At 41.7% G+C, this 24,232-nt stretch overlaps 1 protein-coding gene across 2 annotated transcripts in view; it reads right to left on the minus strand.

Moving 5' to 3' along the window:
* Positions 1–1,601: 1,601 nt before the first annotated feature.
* AGBL2 (AGBL carboxypeptidase 2) overlaps positions 1,602–24,232 on the minus strand; it is a 42,413-nt gene continuing 19,782 nt past the window's right edge. Inside the window, exons 11-18 of one of the 2 annotated variants that reach the window (XM_072969958.1) lie at positions 23,364–23,490; positions 22,731–22,831; positions 21,610–21,728; positions 18,354–18,420; positions 17,208–17,336; positions 16,586–16,693; positions 14,582–14,671; positions 1,602–1,866 (exon numbers count right to left, since the gene is read on the minus strand). In XM_072969958.1, coding sequence (XP_072826059.1) covers positions 1,837–1,866; positions 14,582–14,671; positions 16,586–16,693; positions 17,208–17,336; positions 18,354–18,420; positions 21,610–21,728; positions 22,731–22,831; positions 23,364–23,490 — 771 coding nt within the window. In that variant the 3' untranslated portion in view covers positions 1,602–1,836. Of the gene's footprint in view, positions 1,867–12,294; positions 13,064–14,581; positions 14,672–16,585; positions 16,694–17,207; positions 17,337–18,353; positions 18,421–21,609; positions 21,729–22,730; positions 22,832–23,363; positions 23,491–24,232 lie in introns of those variants that run through there. The other variant, XM_072969957.1, reaches the window with a different exon arrangement.

A 24,232-nucleotide genomic window follows, 5' to 3' on the forward strand; every position in this document is an offset into this window, starting at 1 on the left:
AATGTCTGTGGGCACTGAGAGGTACAGAACCTCTTGCAAGGCTGTGTGTTTGGGAGATGCAGGCTGCCCCACCATGTTGCCCAGTGGTGCAGGGCAGAAGCAGCCCATGAAATATTGGGAAGAATCTTCAGAGAGGGAACTGAAATCAGAGGCATAAATAAGAGAGTGTAAAAGGTATAGGGCTGCTACATATAGCAGCCTGAGCTGTGCACTGCACAACTCCAGAGGGTGCCATTCACAAGGACTGTGATTTAAATGAATGGTGTTCCCTGATATCATTCAATATGGGTGATCATGAGTTTTATTTGATGACCCATGCTCAAGTGGTGAGAGGAATAAGAAAAGTCAAAAGGGACAAAAATAATTAGGAAAGGAAACAGAATTGGAACAGCACAGTGTCACCGAAGTCAGGAAAAAGGTCTGGAAAAGAAAAGCTGCCAAGAGGTCAGTAATAATGAAGCCCAGAGAAAGATGAGTGGATTTACGGGTTAAAAGACTGATGGGCTGGGAGGCAGTCTGAGAAAGATCAAATGTCCTGTACCTTCCCCCCAACCCATTTTCCAAATCTGATTCTGCCACTTGCTAGTTGACAACCTTGGGGGAGACATTCAACCTCTTTGTGCTGAAGCTGGAGTGAATAAGCCCTCCTTCACTGGCTCATTGTGATAAATTTCAGAAGCTACCTGGCATTCCCTATTCCCTCTCTTCATTTTATTTTTCCTGTAGCCTTTACCACCTTCCAAAGAATTATATAATTAACTTTAAAATTTGCCTCTGCCCCCTACCCCTCCACCCACCGACCTCCAGGAAGGCAGGTATTTTGTCTTTTTTGGTGTTCACTGCTGTGTTCTCAGTGCCTAGAACAGTGCCAGGCACATAGTAGGTACTCAATAAGTATTTGTTGGCATAATTATTCCAGGGAAACCTCTGGAAATTACTAGGGAGTGAGTGTCAGTTGCCTTCCCAGGTCTAGACTGCTCAGTCTTCCTCCGAGTTCCTTCCTGTTCCTCAGCTAACTATAGATCAGATTACAGCTCTCACAGTGTGCCCTCATGTTTTCTTTCCCTTCTTTTTTGGGGGTAGCTTATTTTTTCTCTATTTATTGTTATCTTCCTGAGTATTTTTAAACTGCCTTCGTCTCAACTGAAATACTCATCTGTTCTCTTACTTAGGACTCTCTGTGTGAACCTCTTCTTGTTTAAGAACATGCATTTTGTCCTTTATCACTTTGCCCATCCTTGGCCACTGGCCTGGGAAAGGCTCATGAAACTGAAGAAACACTTTGGACTCCCGGCCAGGTTACGTAGGATTCGTTACAGTTCGACCAGCTCTCAGACGTATTGACTCCTTTCTGTTTGTCCCCCAATTAATCATTTTCTCTTACAAACTTTGGTAATTCCTTCCATCTGCTTTCCTTACCTTTATTTAGTTGTTCTGTTTCTAGCTTAAGTTAGGTGCTATATTAGTTTCCTATTGCTGCTATAAATTGCCACAGACTTGGTGGATTAAAACCATACAAATTTATTAGCTCACAGTTCTGCAGGTCAGAAGTCCAGTAGCCTTGGATGATTTCCAGCTCTGGGTTCCATAAGGCTGAAATCAAGGTGTTGGCCCACTGAGCTCTTATCTAGAAGCTTCTAGAGAACTTACTTCTGGGCTTGTTCAGGTTGTTGTCAGAATTCAAGCCCAGTTCCAGTGGTTATAGGACTGAGGCTCCCATTTCCTTATTGGCTGTTGGCCAGGTTTTTTTCTCAGCTTCTGGAGGCTGTTAACATTCTCTGACTCAGGGCCCCCTTCGTCCATCTTCACAGCTGGCAGTGGTGGGTCAAGTCTTTCTCATGCTTCAGATGTCTCTGGTCTCCTCGTCTGCCAATACGATTTCATGTGATTACACCTCTACCTGGATAATCCAGAATAATCTCCCTATTTTAATGTCAGCTGATTAGGAACTGTAACTCCATCTGCAAAATCCTTTCGTAGCAGTACCTAGATTAGTGTTTGATTAAATAACCAGAAGATGGGAATCTTGGTGGGGGAGGGAGACCATTAGAATTCTGCCTGCCATAGATGTGTATTTGTCTTGCTGTTACCCTTTTGTGTTCATGACTGTAAACACTGAAGTATGACTTTCCTTTTGAGCACTGTTTTAGCTCATAGATTCTAGTATGTTCTTCAATTGTTAGCAATTTTGGTTTCAATTTCTTCTTTGACCAAAGATTTGTTTGAACTTTTTTGATTTCTCAGTGGCACTTTTTCTTTTTACCTCCCAGATAACATTGGTTACTAGTTTTATTGTTTTCTGTTCAGAGAATGTTGCCTTTTCTATTTCTGATTTTTGGGATTTTATTTATAAATTTATTTGTTTGCTTTATGGCTTAATATATGAGTGATTTTAATGTATTCCATTAGCATTTATTTGCAAAGGACTTCCCCCCCGCCCAGATTTTACTGTTGTGTGTGTATTTTAACTTATTTTTGTCCGCTTGATCAAAGAAAGGTGAAATAAAATCTCCCATATTAATGTGTATCTGTCTAATTCTCCTTGCATTTCCAGTTTTCTTTATAAATGTTGATGCAATGTTATTTGGTATAGAGAATTTGTAACTACTAGAGCTTCATTGTGTACTGCACTTTCAGACAATGTGTCTTGTTAAATGCTTTTGGCCTTGAATTCTATCTTATCTGGAGCTTAGACTGTGGCCCCTTATTTCTTTTGTTTGCTTTTGCATAGTGCTCCTCTGCCCTTTCACTTTCCATCTTTCTTAGTTTCCTTGTTTTAGGTGTGTCTGTTGTATATGCCATATACTTGGTGGGTTTTGTTTTGATTCAACCTGAAAATCTACAGTTGTCCTGCAGTATCCATCGGGTCTGCATCCCTGGGATCGACCAACCTCAGATCAAATTCATGATGAAAATTTTCTTTTAATAGATGTATTTAGCTGATTTACATTTCTTGATATGACAAATACTTTTGCTCATAGTTTTGTTATTTTACTGTACAGGTTTTTTTTTTTTTACAACATTTTAAAGAAGTGTTTACAACTTTAAAAGTAGATTTTTGTTGATAGCTCAAAAGTAAACTTTCACCCATTCTAAGTGAAGTAAGCCAGAAAGAGAAAGAAAAATACCATATGAGATCACTCATATGTGGAATCTAAAAAACAAAAACAAACAAACAAAAACAAAGCATAAATACAGGACAGAAATAGACTCATAGACAGAGAATACAGACTTGTGGTTGCCAGGGGGGTGGAGGGTGGGAAGGGATAGACTGGGATTTCAAAATTGTAGAATAGATAAACAAGATTACACTGTATAGCACAGGGAAATATACACAAAATGTTATGATAACTCACAGAGAAAAAAATGTGACAATGAGTGTGTATATGTCCATGAATGACTGAAAAATTGTGCTGAACACTGGAATTTGACACATTGTAAAATGATTATAAATCAATAAAAAATGTTTAAAAAAAAGTAAACTTTCACCATATGAACTATTTCCTTTTTGGTGTGTTTTGGTATATTTGAGAGGTTTCTGTTGTAGATATAGTGGCTATTTTGATGACCACAACTTTGTATACCATACCTTATTCTTTATTAGACGGTATCTATTGATTTCCTACTCATAGCAATGCTGAAAAGTAAATTTATATTCACTTCTTTTCCTTCCTCAACTCCATCATCTTCCTGCCTGCCTGGTTCCACATAATTGTACTCTTGTATTTCAAAGTGTTCACACATGGTGTCCATAGTGTTCACACTTATATCTTTAAATATATTTATATACTTCTATTACTTGATTTATCAACTTTACATTTCTTTTTATGAAATCAGCATCATCACCCTACTTTTCACATTTACCCCTTCTTCTCTTTCAACTAGTTTTATAAATATATTAAGTATCACAAGTGAACTTGTTTACAGAACAGAAACAGACTCACAGACATAGAAAACAAACTTACAGTTACCAAAGGGGAAAGTTTGGGGGGAGGGATAAATTAGGAGTTTGGGATTAGCAGATACAAACTACTATAAATAATATAGATAAATAGCAGGGAAGGGTATAGCTCAGTGGTAGAGTGCATGCTTAGCATGGAGGAGGTCCTGGGTTCAAGCTCCAGTGCCTACATTAAATAAATAAACAAATACATCTAATTACTCCCCCCACCTCAAAAAAGCAAAAGAAACAAAAAAATAGATAAACAGCAAGGTCATACTGGTCAGCAGAGGGAACTATATTCAATTGCTTATAATAACCTATAGTGAAAAATAAAATTTGTTATGTATAACTGAATCACTATACTGTATACTTGAAACTAATACAACATTGTAAATCAACTATACTACAATTAAAAAAGTATATTAAATGTAGTTAACCCATTGATAAGTTTATAAAATTTTTATTCCATTCTATAATGAAAAGCTTTCACATTTAAAAAAGTCCCAAGACTACAATAAAATAAATGCCTTTAATATTTTCTATGAATCCTTTTGGTATGGTTGTTTCCATTCATCTCTTCGTTGACCAAAGTTCATTTTCTAGTAGATTTTTTCAAAAAAGGATCATGGAAAATATATTCCTTTAATATATGCATATTGATATTTTAAGTCTATTTGCCTGGATGACTTAATTTCACACCTTGAATTTCAATAACTTTACTAAGGCATGTCTTAGTGCAGTTTTATTTTTATTGTTATTAATTTTTCTGAGACCAGGTGTGATCTTTCAATATGCAGATTTGAGATTTTTTATGCTGGGAGATTGGATTATGTCTTCTTTTTACCATTTAATATTATGTTTGGAATAGCTACTCTATTTACATAATTCAGAAACAGAAACTTACCTGAAAGGTGAGGACTGTTAATTAAAGTAGGTTATAAAGCAGTGTATACAGAATGATCTCATTTAACAAAAATACATTTTTTAAAAAAGAAAAAAGATCTAGAAAGATAAAATTAAGGTGTTAATTTGAAAATCAATTGTATTTCAATTAAAAAAAGAAAAGGTGTTAACTATGGTCCTCTCTGGGCGATAGCAATATTGTGTTTTTATTTCCTTATTTTTGCCTAACTGACCCTCTGATTTTCTATAATAAATCTGTATTGTTTTACAATAATAAAAGGCATGAGGGGAAATCCTCTCCAGGGCTTCTAGGAGGCTTTCCTGGCCAGCACCAGTGACGTCACGTGGACAGCAAGTGCCCCTGATATAATGTGATGAGAGGGCGTTTCACCTCTGTGGCATTCTTTCCACAACCCCATAACGCTAGTCAAATCATAAGAACTTCAGACAAACCCAATTTGAGGACCAGTCTACAAAATACCTAATTGGTGCTCCTCAAAACTGTCAAAATTATGAAAAACAAGGAAAGACTGGGAAACGGTCACAGACCAGAGGAGACAGGACAGTGAAAGGCAATGTGATATTCTGGATTGGATCCTGGAACAGAAAAAGGACATTAAAGGGAAAACTGGTGAAACCTGAGTGAAGTCTGGAGTTCAGTTCATAGCAATGTGCCAGTGCTGTGTTAGCAAATGTACCATGTAAGGTAAGATGATAACAGTAGGGGAAACTGAAACAGAGTGATGGGTATATGGGAACTCTATTGTTGCAACTTTCCTGTAAACCAAAAATTATTCCAAAATAAAAAGTTTCAAGAAAGAAAGAAGAAAGACACACAGGAACAGATGTTCTTTCACTGGGTGTCGTTGGACCTGGTGGTTTGCCTCGATCTGCTGCAGCCACACACATTAACTTGAGGACAAAGCTGGCACTGAAGGTGGCAGAGCTGGAAGATGGTAAGGCCTGGATCTTTGATGATGCCGTTAAACTGCTGAATAAATTAACCAGTCCTGGAGTTGCCCTACATCTGGATTTCTTGTTTGTATAAAGCAATAACTGTGTTTTGTTTGAATTGTTTTTCCTCCTGCGGACTGTGATTGAGATCACTCTAGTTAGGAAAGGCAGATGAGGAAATAGATTGGTGCGCTGAAATGTTTAGGTAACTGAGGTCAAAGTCTCTAGGAGGCAAAGGAAGGGCTGGTGGCTTCTGCCTGGGACACTGCATCAAGACCAGCTTTGCAGAGTGGGCTGCTATTTGAGATGAGTCTTGGAAGATGACAGGTGTTTGCTAAGTAATGAAGTGGGGGTTGTGGAGTGAGCTGAGAGGGGTAGTTAATTTTCCAGATTCATAGCGAATCAGAGTTGGAGGCTGAGGGAGCCAGCAGGCCATGTCAGAGATGGGCACCTGCAAGCGGACCAGCGTGATCGGACTGGCCTTGTAATGGGCTTGACTTGGCCACTCTGGGTCAGCTGGGAGACCAGATTTAATACTTTAGGAGGATGAGGATAACCTGTACTGAGTGGGTAGAGAGAAGTTTATCGATTTACTTAGGAGGTAGAGTCAGTGGTACCTGACTATGCAGGTACAGGGTTACAAGCATGGTAATGATGGTGGCACTGTTTACTGAGAGTGAGAAGACAGTGGGAGGCTCTGGTTTAAGGAAAAGGTAACAGAGTAATTCCATTTGGGAAGTGTTGCCTTTGAGGTACAAGGGAAACTAAGTGGAGATGGAGGGGAGGCAGTTGGACCTAGTGGGCTGGGGTGTAGGAGGCCTGACCCAGTGTCATCATGGGTTATAGGTGCTAAGGCTTACAAGTAGGGTGTGTAGAGGAAGAAGCCCCGGGACACATTCAGGGAGCTAAGCTGAATGTTGTCTCAGAAGATAAGCCGCCATATTGCATTGTGCAATGAATGTTCCAGAACAGAGTGTCCAGTTGAGATATAAGTCTGGCCACAATACATAATTTCAATATTTTTAGTAGCTACATTAAAAAGTAAAAAGAAACAGGTAAATTTAATTTTAAAAATATACTTCACCCAAAATATTATTTCAACATGCAATCAATATAAAATATTAATGAAAATTTTACAGTCTTTTTTTTTTTGGTACCAAGTTTTTGAAATCTGATGCATATTCACATTTCAGTTTGAACCAGCCCCCTTTCAAGTGCTCCATGGCCACCTGTGGTTTGTGGCTGCAAACTGGACAATTCTAGACTGAGGCAGATCTAGGTTCAAATCCTCTGGGAGACCACCTTTTCTCATCTGTGAAAAAGGCATGCTATCTATCTTCCATGTGTAAGGTAAAGAAAGCTCTTGACATATTGTGAGTCTACAATAAATGGGGGTTAATATTAAGGAAGGTGAGAACTTTTAGAAGGCAGAAAGTGTAGATGGCAAGGAATGGAAACTTCAGAAGGACATGACTGAAGGTTTTGTCTTTTCTTTACAGATGGGAAAGGCTTGGCGTGTTTTGGGGCTACAGGAATGTTGCCGGTAGAGAAAAATACAGAAGAGGGAATAAAACAATGCAGCAAGTTTGAGAAAAAGTGGGGAGATGGAACTGAAACATAGGTGAAAAGGTTAGCCTTAAACCTGAAGCTGGGCACTTTTTTCTCTAAAAATAAAGGAAAGGGAAGTCAGGGTAGACAAGAGTGATGGCCACTAACCATTCCCAAGTGCCTTCTGCGTGTCAGGCACCATTATGTCAGAACACATTATGTACGTTCTCTCATCCTGTCCCCCAGGAACTCTGAAAGGTGGGTCCTGCTAGTGTTCCCACTTCACAGATGAGGAAATTGAGTCTTTGAGACAGTAACTTGCCTCAGGTCATAAAACCAGTAGAGCCAGCATTGGAACCCAGGCATTTTGATACCAGAGTCTCGATTTTCCTTTTGTGTAGAATGTCCTTTATTTTGGCTTTGTTTCACATTTCATCATTAGATTCAGTGTATGCATTTCTGGCCAGAATACTGCACATGTGTACTCAGGTGTCATGTAAGAATCACATGATGTCCATCCGTCTCTCCGTGGTCCCTCAGTCAAGATGTCCAATTTCTTCCTTAAACAGTTATTATTTTTTTCTTTACAACTAGCAAGCAATCTGAGTGGACACACTTTGAAACCATGCAAATATCCTGCTCTTCACATTTCCTCTTAAATTTAGCCTCCAATGACGGTTCTTGCCTGATGTCATTTTACAATGGTGGTTGCAAAATGACAACCCCGACTCCAGTACTCCCTCGACACTCACGGTCTGACTCTCAGCATTCATTCTACTTTCTTTCTCTCCTCTCTCTTTTCCTTTCTCATTAATATGAACTCGTTGATTCCTAATTTTTTCAATGGGTTATAATTTATTCATGTCCTTAATCATTTTGGTAACTAATATCCCAGACTCAGCTGGGGGCAGCCCCTTCAAGCTGGCTCTTTTGTCCTGTGACATGCCTCCTAATTTTTTTTAAGTACTTTCTTACTTTTTGGCATAACAAAATGTTCCAGGCTCCTCATCTCATATCTGCAATGCGCCAGCCCTGAAAGCAGCCATTTCTCTAATGAACCCTGATTCCTTTTAGTGGGGAACAGTATGAGAGAACAAGGTCTCAGTGCAAAATATGCTTCCTGTTAATGGGGTGTGTTTGATTTTAGGCCCTCTTAGACAGAGCTGAATACACACACACACACACACACACACCTATGAATACACATACCTACATATTTTAGAAATCATGGGTTCATGCCAATATCTCCTATTCCAGTCCATTTCCACAAGGTTTTTTCTTCTTGTTTCCCTCCACTAAATATTTCTACATTTCTTCTTCCAGAGTGAGAACCCTGGCGCTTAACAATATCAACACATTTATTTACTTGCCCAATCATATAATACACCTAAAGTAGTTTCAGAATCATTTTGCCAATACTAGTACAAAAATAAACCTACTAAAGAGAGTTCCTAATTAACCTGCAGTTTTCTCTCTACCCCAACCCCCACCAGAGCCCAGCTTCTTAACCACTGTGTCCTAGCAAGACTGTTTGCTAGGAGGTAACACGAAGGTAGCAGGGAGGGAGCAGGGGATGTGAGGAAAGGGAGGAGGTGTGACATAGCCACTGAAGAGAAAGGGTCAGAGAAGTCAGTTTCAGAAGCAGAGGATACATTTCTGAGGCTGGAGGAGATACGGGAGTGGTGGCCCCGGTTCACTCGGTGACGTTTTCCTGCAGCCATTTTGGCAGCCTGGCTGTAGGAGTGGAGAAGACAGATGGTAGGGGTGGCAGGAAGAAGCCAAAGTTGGGGAGCTACCAGGTGGATGTGGCAGAAGGACAGAGGGTGAGGAGTCTGGGGTGCTGGCAAGAAAGTGGTTGACGTAATGCACCCTGGAGTCTGGGCTGAATGGGGGAGGAAGTGAAGCCAAGGGGAGTGGCAGGAGTTTGGGCTCTGCTGAGAAGGGGTTTATCAAAGTGATTTCTGGTCACTGAATCCAACGATCGAGCCAGTTCCGGGGCCAAAGGGGAGAAATGGCTTGTGCCAAACTTGGTCGGGGCAAGATGTGAGGGGCTGTATTTACAGGAACCAAGTGTCTTTGTTTCCCCAAGGACCAGAGACTGAGAGAAGACGGAGCTGGCCCAGGCCAAGCAGGGAAGCTGTTTCAAGCACCTTTTTGCAATCTGTGATCAACAGCTGGGAGAAGTGTTCAAACAAATGTGATTTTCTGAAAATGAAGAGACCTTAGAGTCACTTCACTTTAAAGTCAGGAAACAAAGGTCCAGAGCTGTTAAGCAGCTGCACCCCTCACCCCCAAGCCTGGGTGGGATCCAAACGCGGGTATTTTAAATTTCAGCCTGTGGCTCTCTAACCCAGTACGATATTCTCAAGCTATCGCAGAACGTCCTACTGACAGGCTGGTTTTGGTTCACTAGTCTGTTCTCCAGCTGGGTTTTAAGCACGGGGGCAGGAATGGAGTCTCACACATCCCTGCTTCCTCTGTAGTGCCTAAGTCAGCCACTGCTGACTGCATTCTTTCTGATGGATGAATTTGTGGGACAAGCCCATGTCTTAGGGTAGGAGTGTCAGCGGGGAGTCAGAATTTTCACGTAGCGTTATTTCTCTCTGTATTCTTAGGGATCCTCCTTTCCTTTGATCCTTGTTAAGCAAGCAGTACTCTGGGCAGGTAGCGTCACTAGAGCTTTGTCTGTAAGCATACTAAGTAAAATAATGCCTTTCTGAACCCAGTTTCACAAGAAAGCTTGTTTTGCAGAGACCACATGACTCAGCTGCACAGAGTCAAGGTGGAATCCACCTAAAGGGCAAAAGAAATTCCAAGCTTCTTTTTAAGTTTATCAGGCAGCATCAGGGTGAGGAAAAGGGGATAAAGGTGGTGGATCTCAGCAAGCATTCACAGAAATGAGCTCATTCTCCCCAGGAATATTCCACTAAGAGATGGACTGAAATGTCACTGGTGGAGTGTAGCTGAACTAAACCTAGCCATGCCATACGGCTTGTCTTGGTAGTTTCCAAAGGCCAGAGTAGGCTTAGCAGCTTCAAAGGCACCCTGTGCGGAAGGTGCCAAGTCTCTGTGCTCTGGAAACAGCTCTGCTATTCTAGGTAATTAAATCAGAACAAGCCTGAGAACAGCCTGGAAAACCAGAAGTTAGCAGTTCTATTTCTGCAAAGCAGAACCTTTTGTGCGGCATTTTTGCCAATAGCTGGGATCAAATTTGATGACAATATGACTAAGCCAGTGATCAATGGTAGTTTCAGAGTGGCTGGGTACCAGCGAATCTACAAAATTCTTGTACTTTTTAAATGCCACATGGAAAAAAACACCTAGAATTTCTATTTTCAAGGAAACTATGTCTATACAGAGTTTCTATATTTAATGTTCTGCCAAAAACTTCAGAAGAGTAGAGCAGTGCTTACCATGGTGATCACCTTGCCTGTTTAGACTTCTATCACCTGTCAAAACCAGAAAGGGGTACACTAATGGGAACCTCCATTACGACTTCGTGGTCCAAAAAGCGAGGCTTCTAAGGAAAACGTGTTCGCCTGAAATCTATTTTGAATCTTAAAAAAATTACTTTCGTTAGTGACTATGCATTTAATTTATAAAGAAAACAAACTATACTCACAAAGCATGAAATTCTCTAAAAAATAAGACAGTATAAAGTACATTATTTCCCCCATATTCTTAACCTTTGTCAACAGCTGTTCAAAGTACAGTTGATCTTGTCTTCTCATCTGACTAAAATGCTATTTCTCTCTGATTTCATTCTCACGGTTCCCTCTGAAGATGCTTTGGGTTGTTTCTCGTGCAGCCTGAGATTTGTCACGTTCACACAGTTAGAGTTAATTACCTTTGTTTACCATTTTAAAGTTTCTTGCCAGAGGCCCCTCTCTCAGCCTCCTACCGAAGCAGAATGAGAATGATGGGCACACTGGCTTCGATGCTGCAGCATGTAAATTCCCTGTGGGGCACCCTTTCCTAATCCACGCAGGAAAACTTGCCCACCTTTTCTAAAGAAAACAAACAGCTACCCTTTTACAGGGCTGACTGGGTTCCAAAGCCACGGCCTTTCAGCAGTTACTGGGTGTGGAGGCTGTGCCTGGACCGCGTAGCATTCTCTCCTCTTTGCCCCTCTGATATCTTAGGAGCCAAACCGCATCTCTCAAGCTTTTTGCTCTCAAAAAGCACTTAAAAAATAATCTGATCATGTAGTCTGATTTTTGATTCCAAAAATATCACACTGGGGTGCTTTTTCTAAACTTCCTCCAAAATTATCTGGAGCAAAAACAAGTATTTCTGAACAACTTTCAAACAAGGTTTGCCCTCAGCAGTTTTGTTTTGGGATTTGTCCTTTAAAGATAGTCTTTCAGGAATAAAAAGTGGGCTTTTGGCTGGGTGCTTTCTAGATACTTAAAATGCTAATAGTTTTTAGGGATAAAGTGTGGAATAGGTCATTTGCAAACTCCTACGTAAAGGGTGTGGGCAGATACTCCCTTTAAAAGGATTCCCACAGTGTGTGTGAGGGACTGGGGGGAAGGTGGGCAGTGTGTGGGAGCTCTCTGTACCATCTCCTCAATTTCTCTGTAAATCTAAAACTGTTCTCAAAATAAAGTCTATTAAAAAAAAAAGATACAGACCCTGGGATTAAAATGTGTTGCCATGTGGTTCTAATCTCGAGTCAGCCAGGTAATGGTGGTGGCTGAAAGGGTTTAAAAGTGATAACAAAAACACACTAGGAAACTTTCAATCCAATGTGAAAGGAAGAAGGTAAAATCAAAATAGGAGGCCTGGCATGAACTGCAGTGACCGTCCTTCAACATGACTCTAGCATGTGGACGTGACAGGCTGTAGCTGGCAGATGGTGCTTGGTGCTTGGTGCTTGTGAGGGATATAAAATCTAACATATCTATTCACATAAGATTACGCAGTTAACCAACCAAAGGGGACAATTTGCAGGAGAGAAAGAATTTTAATCAATGGGTTTTAAAAAATTACATAACCATGTTGAACATAATACATGCAACATTGAATTCCATCCAGGTAATAATACTTGAGTGGTTTTCTCTATGTGCAAACACCTCATCCTCAGCAAACCTGAAATACCCCAGCCTGAGTGATCATTCATTGCTAGAAAGCTTTGACACAAGACTTTTTAAGACAGCAAACTCCCAGAATATGTTTAAAACAGAGTTTGATCTTTTAAAATTGACTTGCACATAATTTTTGAGAGACTACCTATTGGTTAAACTGAGGTATATCTGTGTTATAGTTTCACGAGCACACTCTTCAATTTCTGATAAGGGAAGCCTTTTTATACATTGCAGTAAACTATTTTTTCATAAAATGAAATTTTAATTCATGAGGTGTACATCTTGAGAGCCCATGTGCAGTGTAAGTGCATGGTGTGAGGACAGTGCACGATGAACACACAACACAGTACACCACAAACGAACACAGTTCCCTAGTACACAGCCCCTCTCCTCACAAAACATGTCTAAACCAAAACACAGCGAGGAAGTGCCCGTGTGGCGTGGCCCAGGCTCCCTACGGGTAGGTGTATATGTGCAAGGATGGGTATGCCACTGTGGCTGTGTGGCCTCTCTTTGTGGCAGGGTATCTGTTCCTGGACCAGTTTGGCTTCATATCTGGAGCTGGCTCTTGGCTGGAGTTTGTGCTTCTCTTCCGAGAGCATGATACTCCAAACCCTGGCTTCTCTCCCTGTGCAAACAAGATATAAATGCTGAATCACTTTATGCTGCAATTCCTAAAGTTACAGTTATGATTGGGGCTGGTTTTACGAGTCAGGAAGAAGTATTTGCATTTCCCCCCAAATACAAAAGTAGCTGACATTGTTACAGGGCAGAGGTGAATCAAGCATTTGCCCTAGTCCCTGAGACTGCCGAAGACAGGTCCATGGGCAATATTTAAAATGCCCTGAGAAGGCCAGGGTCTGCATTTTATAAGCTGTTTTGATTTATAAGGTGGGAGACTGCCCCACTTTTTTTTTTAACTCTGCTTCTCTGATATGCCACAGAAGTTAAATGCCTACATCTCTGTTATAGAAATACTAAACAAGAAATTTTAAGAAAATGAAGTAAAAGTAAAGGTTTGGATGGCATTCATCCACTACATTTGGTTTAACTGAATCCCTAGTTACATGTTACAGCCTAACGAACATGTTTCAGTTGTGGGATATGGTTTTAGTCACCCACAGACGTCTTGCAATGAATGCTGAATGAGGAAAGAGGTTAGTCATCCCTTATTAGAGTGTCAGGACAGAAATCCTCTTGGATTTGACTCTGTCTGCACCTCTCTTGTCACTGCTCCCAGTTCCTGTTATATCTCGGTGGTTGGACTGTCTACCTGTTACCTCTCCCAGAGAATCATGGCCTTCAGGGAGGTCTCAGGTCATACAGTCCTCAAAGGGTCCCACACGTAGTAGGTTCTCCAATAAGATACTGATGCATAAATGAGAGCATTGTCCCGAGAATTCCCAAGCAACAGATTCGGAAACACAGCAGGGACTTCATCTTGAGAGAAGTGTCCACTATACGTAGTCCCCCTATGTTAACCTGGGGTCCTCAGTCTTTGCTCCACCCAGACACACGTGAGCAGCACCTTCCTACAGACACACCCAGGGCTATGTGAAACCACAGCTTACCAGCTGTTTCTCTGCCTCTTTTCCCTCCATCTCAGGAAGGAATATGCAAGTGCAAGTGAGCAAGAGAGATGTTACTATAGGGATAAATATGAATTCATTCTAACTTATTCTTTTAAAATAAAGCAAATCATTCACAAGCTTCGGTACCAAATGATCACTGTAACGCTGGATGTGAGGCACAGCTCACAGCTGATGGCGGGACCCCAGGCGTGGCTGACCTCTCCAAGGGCTGAGAACCACTGTGCTATCACTTTTCACCTGAAATGTTTCCGTGGAGTTACAGAAGAATTGCCTAACAAATGCTTGTGGGAATAAAACTAAGTTCTCCAGGGCAAGCTTTGGGCCCTGGGTGGGCTTCCTTGGGTCTGCGGTATCTTGTGGGCTGCGCCCCACGCTGCTCAAGTAGTTTGCAGCCGGAGGGTGCAAATTACCTTATACATACATCTGAGCAGAACAAATCCAAGAAGGTGTACCTGTGTGGATGGTGGCTCACCACCCCTCCAAATCACATAATACACCTGAAAACCAAATAAAATTAATTTCTGGCATACATGTATACATATTAGGCAAAATACCTGCATTCTCTCCTTGTTTTCAGTCAGCATCAAGGTGGTCATTTGTGATGGGTCGAGGGAGGTGCTTCTGTCTCTTCCATTTACCTGTGACTGAAATAAATAAACAGATTCTCACTAAGTTTTCCATTTGGACAAGTGTGATTACATAGACCACACACTGAGTGCTTTTTATTCATGCATGTGGATTCACTATGATACTCTAACACACAAAGAGGCAGGAAACAAACAAATAGTAATTTGAAGAAAAGAAACTAATGTTTATTGAATGCCTACCATATACTAGGAATTTTTCACATTGAATATTCTCAACAACCTTATGATGTAAATATTACTCCAATAATTTAGATACAGAAACTGAGCCCCAGGGTGGTTGACTAACTTGTGGAAAATTACATAGTGGGGCTGGAACTGGAACTCGAGACAGACTTCATAGCTTGGCTCTTGCCACTATTAGACTAGACACCAAATGACCCTCAATACTGAACAGAGACAGCAGTGCTGTGTGGGCACCTCAGTGGAATGCTGTGGGACCTCAAAGTTAACTACAGGGCAGCATTCCACAAGAGGAGGGCGGAATGCATCCTATCCACTAGGGATCAGCTACTATTGGACCCATACCTAATTTTATATATAAAAGAAGCAAGGATTTTATAGCCACAAAACTCCAAAGTACTAAAAGTTGGTTGAATGCTTCTCCTGTTTCCCACTGCATCCTACTCTCTATGTAACTTCCTGCTCACTTGTTAAAATCCCCAGCAGACTCTGAGGTCCCTGAGGCAGGGGTAGTGTTTTGTTTTATGTTGCATTCCCAGCAACCAGTAGATGGCCTGGCGTGTAGCAGTTACACAATACAATTTGCTGAATGGATAGATGGACAGATGGTCAAGGAGCCTGCTCTCATGTTTTGGGTTTAAAATCACAATTCATCAATATGTGACATCAGACTTCAGTGGTGTCTGACCCAAAGCAATGTCAGTGTCCCCGCCAATTTTAATGTCCCCTGCTCCCAGGGGCACTGACAGTAAGGGAGACAGAGGGCTATTGCATTTTTCACCCTGTAGGAGAGACGTACTAATTGGGAAAACCAGAGAATCTGTAACAGTCAAGAATGGAACAGAACAGAGAGCCCAGAAATAAACTCGTGTGTATAATTAATTTATAAATGCAATTAATTTTCAACAAAGGAGTCAATAATAAACATCGGGGGAAAGATTATGCCTTTAATAAACAGTGTTGGGAAAACTTGATATCTACATGCAAAAGAATGAAATTGTACCCCTACCATATACCATACATAAAAGTCAACCCAAAATGGATTAAAAATTAAAATTAAAACCCAAAACTGTAAAACTCCTAGGAGAAATACAGGGGGTAAACTCCTTGACATTGGGATTAATTTTTTGTGTTTTGACACCAAAAGCAAAAACAACAAGAGCAAACATAAACAAGCGGGACTAAGACTGGGAAGCTCCTGCACAGCAAAGGAAACGATCAATAAAATAACATTTGTAACAATGTGGATGAACATGATAGAGGGCATTACGCTCAGTGACATGAGCCAGACACTCACAGACACTGCACAGTAGCACTTGTATGTGGGATCTTGGAAAAAAAAAATTTGAACCCAAAGAAACAGTAGAATGGTGGCTGCCAGGAGCTTGGCTGGGGTTGGGGGAAATGGGTGAGTGGTGGGAAAAGGGTATAAACTTTCAGTTACAAGATGATTAAGGTGTGAACATCTAATGTATAGCATGGTGACTATAGCTGATAGTACTGTGTTGTACAATTTAAATTTGCTAATAGAGTAGAACTTAAGAGTTCTTACCAAAAAAAAAAGGTAAATATTTATTTGAGGTGATGGATGTGTTAACTAACTAAATGGTGACAATCTTTTCTCAGTGTTTAAGTATATCAAATCATCATGTTGTATACTTTATATTATCCCAAAAAGTTTTAATAAATTTCCATGAGTAAGTTAAAAAAAGAGTCAAGCAAAAATACTACCTCACTCAACCTTGGTTTTTCATTTTTCATCGTTGAAGAACTGGTATTCTTTGAATTTTTCAAAAAAACAGGCTGCTTTTGCAGAGTAGATGCAAACCCTGCCATTCCCTAGAAGGATTGCAAAGAGAATGTTTTTCAACTGATCTAGCGCACTTAATCTGCTCATTTTGACCTGATTCACCCAGAAGTAAAAGTACCACCTCTGAAAGCACTTTCGTCGTTAGAAAGCAGGGGTACGGCGTGGGCATGGCAGCTTGGAAGGACGTATCTGAGTGTCCTCAGCCTGGCCCAGGACTGGGCCTGATCCCTCAGTGACCCAGCAACTCTGGACTAGTTCCAGCCACTACATTTCCAGTTCCACCTCTTTGCTCTGGAAATCTAGACTTGGTCAAATCCCAGACTTGCTATACCAGAGTGTAGTGGAGGATTAGTGGGCCAAGCAGATATCTGCTCAGGGATGTCCAGAGGACCCTGGGGAGAGCTCTGAAATCCAAATAGAAAGCTCCCCTGTCCCATTTCCCACTCCTTTTCTGGTTTAGGGCAAACCTTAGCCCTCTGTCCTGCTCCCTCTGTGGAAGACCCTTTAACCGGATGGCAGAAGTAGGCAGCAGAGCGCTCTTACTGGGGCCTCTTCTGTTAACTCTGACTCCTGCATCAACTTATTTTTCTGATACTGTATATTTCGCTGTTTCCTAGACTGAAGTGGCTTCCGTTTTTTCTTCTTATACATCTTCTTCTTCTTCTGATTCAACTATTTCAGAGAGTACAGAGAAATTAGTCACTGAGGAATCCAGAGGTCCGCCCACCCACGTGTAGCACCCTTTCCACACAACACTCAAGACACAACGGCTAACCCAGCAGGCCGGCCCTCAGGGTGCTGAACTGTTGTTGGTTTGGAGAACAAACCAACAGTTCAGTTACCTCCTTACCATAGGCCCCTCTCCACTAAACACCCCCAAATCCCACTGTTATAGATACACTGCCAAAGGGGTACCTGTACCAATAACCAAATTATCTGTGATATAAAACATGAAGCAGATTACTTATGGCAGTGTTACCAGGGACACACACTACTGATTATTAGGTATGTAGTTAAAAGATAGTGGTAGATTGTTACCACAAGGTGACTTTAATAATTAAGCAAATGCAGCCCAGGACTAGTTTTCCAGGCGCTTAGGGTGTGGTGAAGCTTATACTGACGCGGCTGCAAATCCAGCTGAAGAACTCGTAGGGTCAAGTCTGGCTGGCGTGGCTGGCTCCTCCCGGCACAGCCTAATCTCACCCACAGATGGCAACTAGGAAATCAGGTATGAACCACAACAGGTTTTTTTCTATTTCTAACGCTCTATATCATCTATGTAAGAAAATGTCTGACAGGTTGGGGCAAAAAAATTACTTAATATGTGGAAGTCTAAAAAACTACCTAAGTCCACATGAACAAAGAAACATTTTTTTAAAAAAAGTATGGCTCATTTTTAACAACCTCTATCTCTTAATATGGTTTTCACTTTTAGTTAAACTCCTCCCCTCACTTTTAGTTAACTTTGGAATAAATACGGAGTTCTCATAATTTTTTCTCCCTAAATTAAAAAAATAAAGTCATAAAGACAAAATGAAAGACTCCAGGGCAGGGTAACCAGTTAGGGTGCTCTTGCCATACTTTTTGCAGATCCCACGAAAGTTGAAAATTCCACCAAATTATCCAGTAGTGTCCTGTTTTTTTTTAAAGGCTGCTACTTCCTGGACATAAGAGTCTGTAGAATCTTACCTCATTTGCTATGTTCAGTAGGTGAACAGGGAGGCCGTCTGAGAGGGAGCTGTCAGAACCACTGGTGCTGTTTCCAATAGGAAAGGAAAAAGGGAGATACCTGTTACCACGTCTAGGATGTAAACATTTACCAGACCAGCTGCATGGGATTAGGGGACCTAGTCTGTTACCTGCCTACACTGTCTGTGTTTCAATTACTAAGAATTCCGGCCAAGCATATTCATTCATTCATTCATTCTAAACACCTCCCTCATGCCAGGCAGTGCACCAGGCACAGGAAACAGAGGTGAACCAAGTGGCAAAAGAAACACCGGCTAGATGGGCAAAGCTGCCCCTGGCAGTGACTGTGAGAGGCTGGAAGAGGCTTAAGGAGCAGCCCTAGAGGATACCAGGGGGCTGAGACTTGTCTGAAAGCAGTGGCTTTGCCTCGTTCATTCCTGTCTGACTGGTGCCAGTTCAGAGAGCAAGGATCCTCCCAGAGACTCTTTAAAAATGTGTTGAATATACAAATACATAAATTTAATAACAAAGAATCTGTAGGTCACAGATTAGGAGTATTACTTTTATCACCTCAATTCCCCCTTCAGAAGATTTGCGTGCATGTCCAGAAGGATCTAAAGTCTCCTCCACAAACTGTCCCCTCCCCCTCTCTTCAAAGATGAGGACGAGTGAGGACTCAGATAATCTGTCATTTCTTCCTGCGTCGTGTCCTTTGCTTATGTGTCACATCGTATTTTCCCCTTTCCCGGGGTGTGGTTGGCTAGAACTGAAAGCTCTGCCCTATGACATGTCCTCCATATATAAAAATGTGTCTTAGGCACAAAACTCAAATCTCCTGGGAAAAGACAGCATTTCAAACTGTTCTTTTGCTCAGCCCTTTCATTCTGTTCATGCTCCCCCACCCCCATCAGGGCACAATATGGAGCCCCACAGCAAGACAACGGGAAGAAAGCCCTCTTGTCTCTGATCTAATTCCCAATTCCCTGTTCTCACAAGGCTTTTCCAGTCTGAGCAGCCTTTGAAGCCACTGGATAACAGCCTCTGCAGTCCCTGTTGGAGACAACAGAAAACTTTAATAAATGGGATAAAAGCATCAGATGCAGTATGCTCCAGAAAATGTTGAAAACCACGTATGTGCACACACATACAGCAAACCCAAGCTGGGCTGGCGCACGCACACTCTGATCTCCCGTGTGACTGTGAGAAGGGACAGGTGGAGCCCCGTGGAGGCCCATGGTAGCCAGCTTCCTGATGCAGAGGCTGGCGAATTGGTTTCAATAATTCTTAACTAGATGCATCTGAGCATCCCCGCTGAGCCACTTAGAGTGCAGTTAGGCTGTTTCTGAGTTGGTTGTCCCTGGGCCCTATGGGTATGAGCGGATATGCAGGGAGCATTTTGTTTTTGAGGCTGAAAGCAAAGACGGGTTGGTGTGGTGGTCCTAATGAGTTAGGCAAAGGCTTCTGGGAGAGTGGAAGAGGCAACAAGGTGAATCGGGCACCCTACCTGGCCTGATGGTCTGGTTTAAGGTTCCTAAAGAGACATTTGGGAGACTTAGCCAGCAGAACCACATTAGGGCCCCCGCTTCTGACTGAGGACAGTGGGGCAGGCTTGAGGCACCCGGGCCAGTAAGCTGGAGTAGAAGGTGTTCTGGCACGCCTATAAAATACTCCCCCTCCTAGGGGTGTCCTAAAATAGCTGTGGAGACTGCGAGAGTGGGCTGGGACCCTACACACTAAATGAATTCAGCAAGTATTTACTGAGCTCTCCCTATATGCCAGGTACTCTTCTAAGTGACTGAGATGAACAAAATCCCTGACCTTGTAGGGGAGACAGACAATAAATAATAGACACAACAAAAGGTGTGTCTATGGAAAAAAGCAGAGCATGTAAAGGGGATGAGGACTGGCAGGAGGGCAAAGGCAGGGGAGCAAGTTGCAGTATTAGAGTAATGAGGAGTAGGCCATATTGAAAAAGCTGATGATTAAGCAAAGACTTGAAGGAGGTGAGGGTATCAGCCATGTGAATATCTGGGAGAAGAACAGTTGGACCTGCCAGTGCAAAGGCCCTGAGGTAGGAGAGGACCTGGAAAGTGTGAGGAAGCGTGAGGAGGCCAGTGTAGCTGTAGCAGTGTGTGAGAGGGTGAGGGCGATCATAGAGGTATCAAGTGGCTAGATCCTATAGTCTTGTAGGCCATTGTAGGGTCTTTGACTTTTAATCTGAGTGAAACAGGGGAGATGCTAAGATGTTTTAAACAGAGGGATGACATGATCTGATTTATTTTAAAATAATCACTCTCCTGGTTTTCTTTTGGTCCTGATGGTTCCTTCTTAGATTCATTTGCTGGCTCCTCTCTGTCTCTTTAACCTCTTACAGCTATGGTACCCAGTTCAGACTTAGATCACTTCTTTACTCTGCCTACACTTATTCTCTTGGGATCTCAGCTACTCTTAAGGTTTAAATATCATCTATCCTGTGACGACTCTCTCCACTAGACCTCTCTCCACTGAACTCCAGACTCATATAGCCAACTGCCTATTCAGCATCTCCATTTAGACATCTAATAGACACTTCAAACTGAACACGCCCAACGTGAGATTCCTATCTTCACCACCCCCCAACCTTCTCCACCCTCTTCATCTTCACCATCTCAGTTAAAGGCAACTCCATCCAACTGATTATGGAGTCATTCTCTTTTTCTCTCATGTCCCACATCCAATCCATAAGCAAATCTTAATGTTTGAAACTTCAAAATATATCTAGAATCCAACCAATTCCCATACCCCAAGCACTACTGCTTGAGTCTAAGCCACCATCACCTTTCTCCCATAGTATTACAACAGCCTTCTAATGAGTGTCCCTGCTTAGACTTTCCTCTTTACAATCTATTTTCCACATGGCAGCCTCAGTATTCCTACTGAAACTAAAACCTAAGTCAGGTCATGATATTTCTCTACTTAAACCCCCCTAAAGGCTTTGCATCTCCCTTGGAGTAAAAGACAAAGGCTTCACAATTGCCTAAAAGCAATACATTACCTGCCTGTGCATCTCCCTAACCCTTTCCAGCTTCTAGAAAAAAAGCTGTCAGAGAACAGGCACTTGATCCATAGTTGTTGAAGGAATGAAGTGTACTAAGTTGCCATGATTTACTCAATATTTTGTACCTGAGATGCAGAACTAACAAAACAAGAGAGCAAGCAAAACAGTAATTAAAAAAAAAGTTAGAACCTGTTTTTCCTTTGAAATGAAGTTTGTTACCTGGATTCAATGTCAGACAAAGAGATGTCACTCCAACTTCCTTCTAAATCCGTATCTTTGAATTTCTTATGGATTTCCTGTTGTAAGAGCGCCTTAAGCTCTGCTAGACACTGCATGAACTGCGGAAGTGAAAAAAAGAACTATTTTTGATTATTTCTTTATTTATTAATCAGGTGTTTATTAAGTATATGCTGAGGACATAAAGATGAGTAAGCTGTAACCTTGGCCCCTAAGGCCATGTTAACAGCAAGTTACAGGAGCTGTAGGAACAGACAGAAGTGTTTTTAGGGCAGAAAATCAATGAACATTGCTTTAGCCACTTTTTCCTGACTACAGCCAATTGTAAACTTCTTGCAAAGGTCAGGTTTATTTTATTTTTGAATAGCAAGGAAGGAAAAGTTAGAATGGGGTTGCTGAGATTTGGGTCTATGACAAATATGCAGGCCCCATGTGTGGTCAAATTCTCTTAAGTATTTTTTATTAAATAACTGCATCCAGAGTGGTACATATCACGTGCTCCCAGGGCTGATGTTTCACAGGGGGTATAAGAGGTGAGTTAGAGACCATCAGAACAGACTCCTTTTTGAGAAGCTGAGTGATGAAGGGAAACAAATAATCTCCTGGAAAAATGAGGCCAAAGGAGGCCTCTGTGACTTTACGATGGGGGCAGCTTGAGAGCATCTACAGTTGAGCAGAAGAAGGAAAGGAAAAAACTGTGGTCACAGAAAACAGAGCAGGTAATTAATGAGGCAGGACCTCAGGGAGGTCATAGGGGAGGCTGGCAAGTGCACCAAGGGCAGGGGTAGTTTTGGAGAAGAGAAAGGACACCTGATTTTCTAAAACAGGAGAAAGGGAAGCAAGAATTGGTGCTCCGGGGTAAGCCTGGAAGTGAGGGCGACGTGTGCTGAGAGGAAGCTGGCGGGACGGCCTCTCTCCTCGGGGAGTGTGAGGTCTCACCCGCCATTTGCTGAGAGTTTGCAGCAAATTGTCTTTGATTTAAAAACTTCAGAAAAATATTAAGAGGAAAATAAAGATCACCTAGAGTCCCACTGGGCTTACTTCGGACCCATGTGAAACTGATCACAGTAACATCACCAGATTTCTTGACACTCCATTTTTACCTTGGTTCGGTCAGGATCACAGAAATCCAGAAGGGTGTCACAGACATGATAACCTAGGGATTTTAGATCCTCAGTGGTGAAGTGAGTGTCTCTTTTATTGCCTGGGGAAAAAATCCATAACACTTCTCATTAAATCTTAATGAGCAAATGCAAATCTAATCTATGAATATCTCATTAAAAACACCACCTCTGATTCTAAAATATTATGCTCCTTGACTGGGTCTCCTAGTTTTAGTTTGTTTCAGAAGAATCTCTGACAATGAACAAGTGTGCAGTCATGATGGCTACAACTACTGAGGTTTTCCTTTGTGGCAGGCACTTTGCCAAGTGCTTTACATGCGCTGCCTCATTGAGTCAGACCTGTAATGCAGGCACTATTATCATTGCCAGTTAAAGGAAGTTCAAACCCAGATCTGCCTGATTCCAGGTCCTGAGCAGCCACTATGCTGTACTATCTTATCAACTATATTTCGCACTCATATTTTGGGTTCTCAAATTTAACATTAAGGCACAGACAAGAAAATCCTCTAGGTCAGTTATCTCCCCAACATTCAAAGGGATTTCATCTCCCCAGTGCTTTGCTTGGTTTCCCCTTTTGCCATGCAGGCCTATGATATACCGAAGAGAGCTCACCCAGGGTGGATCCGCCAAAGGTAGACTCCATGGTATAGCTGTTTAGGATTCCCATCCGCCACATCACAACACGTCCTGTTCCTTCTTTGCACTTTTGCACCTTAAAATTACAACTATGAAAAGAGAACTAAAGAAAAATCCAAATCCTCTGTTAATCATAAACCGGCAAATGTAAAATGTCTAAGATTCATTAATATGATACAAAAATGGTTTCCTTCGGGTCTATATATTATTTCCTAATGTATGGTCCAGAAAATACTAATTCTAAGTGATGCTAATAGATATTACAGAGGAAAAACTGAGTTCTGTAGTCACAGTGGTTAGGGGGATGAAGGTTTAACAAACTAAACAGGCTTCCTCTGCAGGACCTCTCAGAGCACTTACCATGTAATTGTGGACTGTGACCCTCCAAAGGGGAGGGACTACATTCTACATTCTGATGTTCACTGCCATGAACCCTTCCTTGTCTTCCCCAGCTTACACTTTGCAGGACTTCCTTGAACGCCTGCTTGGGAATGTTGGCTTATTTTATGTAATTTTTTTCATTTTCTATTTTTTTAACACCTTTATCATGGTATGGTTCCTGTACATTAACTACACACATACAATTTCAGATGTACAATTTGATGAATTTTGATAGACATATACACCAATGAAACCACTACCACAATCAAGATAGCTAATGTTAGCTTACTTTAGCATTCAAGGCACTAGCCAGCCTTTCTAACACTTATTTTCTACCTTGCCCCAACCCGAACCCTTGGATCCAATTGGGTTTATCCTCTATCTGTGACTGGAGTATGTCCCAGCCCTATAGTTCTGCCTAGAACTCTCCTGCTCCCTCACACTGACATTCTTCCTGGCTTGGA

This window comes from Vicugna pacos, chromosome 10 (genome assembly GCF_048564905.1).
Source record: "Vicugna pacos chromosome 10, VicPac4, whole genome shotgun sequence".
Lineage (NCBI taxonomy): Eukaryota > Metazoa > Chordata > Mammalia > Artiodactyla > Camelidae > Vicugna > Vicugna pacos.